At 60.4% G+C, this 805-nt stretch overlaps 1 protein-coding gene across 1 annotated transcript in view; it reads left to right on the top strand.

Moving 5' to 3' along the window:
* TMEM151B (transmembrane protein 151B) overlaps positions 1-204 on the top strand; it is a 10,821-nt gene extending 10,617 nt beyond the window's left edge. The window contains exon 4 of the mRNA XM_010006195.1: positions 6-204. Within this exon, the coding sequence (XP_010004497.1) occupies positions 6-204 (199 nt within the window). The remainder of the gene's footprint in view (positions 1-5) is intronic.
* The last annotated feature ends 601 nt before the right edge of the window (positions 205-805 follow it).

Here is an 805-nt window from a genome sequence, read left to right as displayed (position 1 = left end):
CGGAGCGGGAGCCTGAACGAGCAGAGCTGTCCCACCGAGCAGACCCGCCTCTCCAGCCAGGTGACTGTGGAGGAGGAAGACCCCCCTCCTTACCAGGACGCCCTCTACTTCCCCGTCCTCATCGTGCATCGCAATGAAGGCTGCTCAAACCACGACCACCGTCACCTCCACCGCAACGGGTCCTGCGTGGAGACCTCACTGTGAAAGCAGAGGGGGGGCGAGATCTTGTTGTCCATTGCCTGGCCTGAGCCAGTGCAGGATCTGGGGGGAGGAGCGCAGGGGAGGGAGATGGCCCAGTCGGACATCAGGATGGAGCGGACGCGGGATCTCGCTCCAGCAGCCAGCGAAAGCTCCCTCCTCCGTGGCTCTGACCTCTTGGAGGGGTGAGTGCTGAAGCTCCCCCTGATGTGGCACTGAACTCTAGACCGACCACTACATGCAAAAAAACCCAAACCCAACCAAAACCAACCCTGAAACCATCATTCATGGCATCGATATCCAAAGGGGGGAATAAAAAGACAGGCCTGATGCAGGGAGGGGGGTACTTTGTCTCCCAGCCCTGGCTCTGGGCTGGCTTGTGCTCCGAAGAACCAGCAGCCACCAGAAGGCACCCTGCTGCACCTCTGCCTACCCTGCTGCCCACGCTGGAGCAAGACCCTTGCCAGGGTGGAGATTAACAGGCCCTTTGGGAGCAGCATCTAACTGCCTGTGCCTAAAGGTCTGGGGCATCCGGGCACGTGGAGCTGAGAGGCAGGTTAGAGCAAAGGCTGAAAGCCACAAATCCGGCTGTTCCGCTTCCCTCTGA

Source organism: Chaetura pelagica, unplaced genomic scaffold (genome assembly GCF_000747805.2).
Source record: "Chaetura pelagica isolate M959 unplaced genomic scaffold, ChaPel_1.0 scaffold271, whole genome shotgun sequence".
Classification (NCBI taxonomy): domain Eukaryota; kingdom Metazoa; phylum Chordata; class Aves; order Apodiformes; family Apodidae; genus Chaetura; species Chaetura pelagica.
Note: the sequence above shows the minus strand (reverse complement) of the source record. Positions and strands in the feature narration are given on the sequence as shown.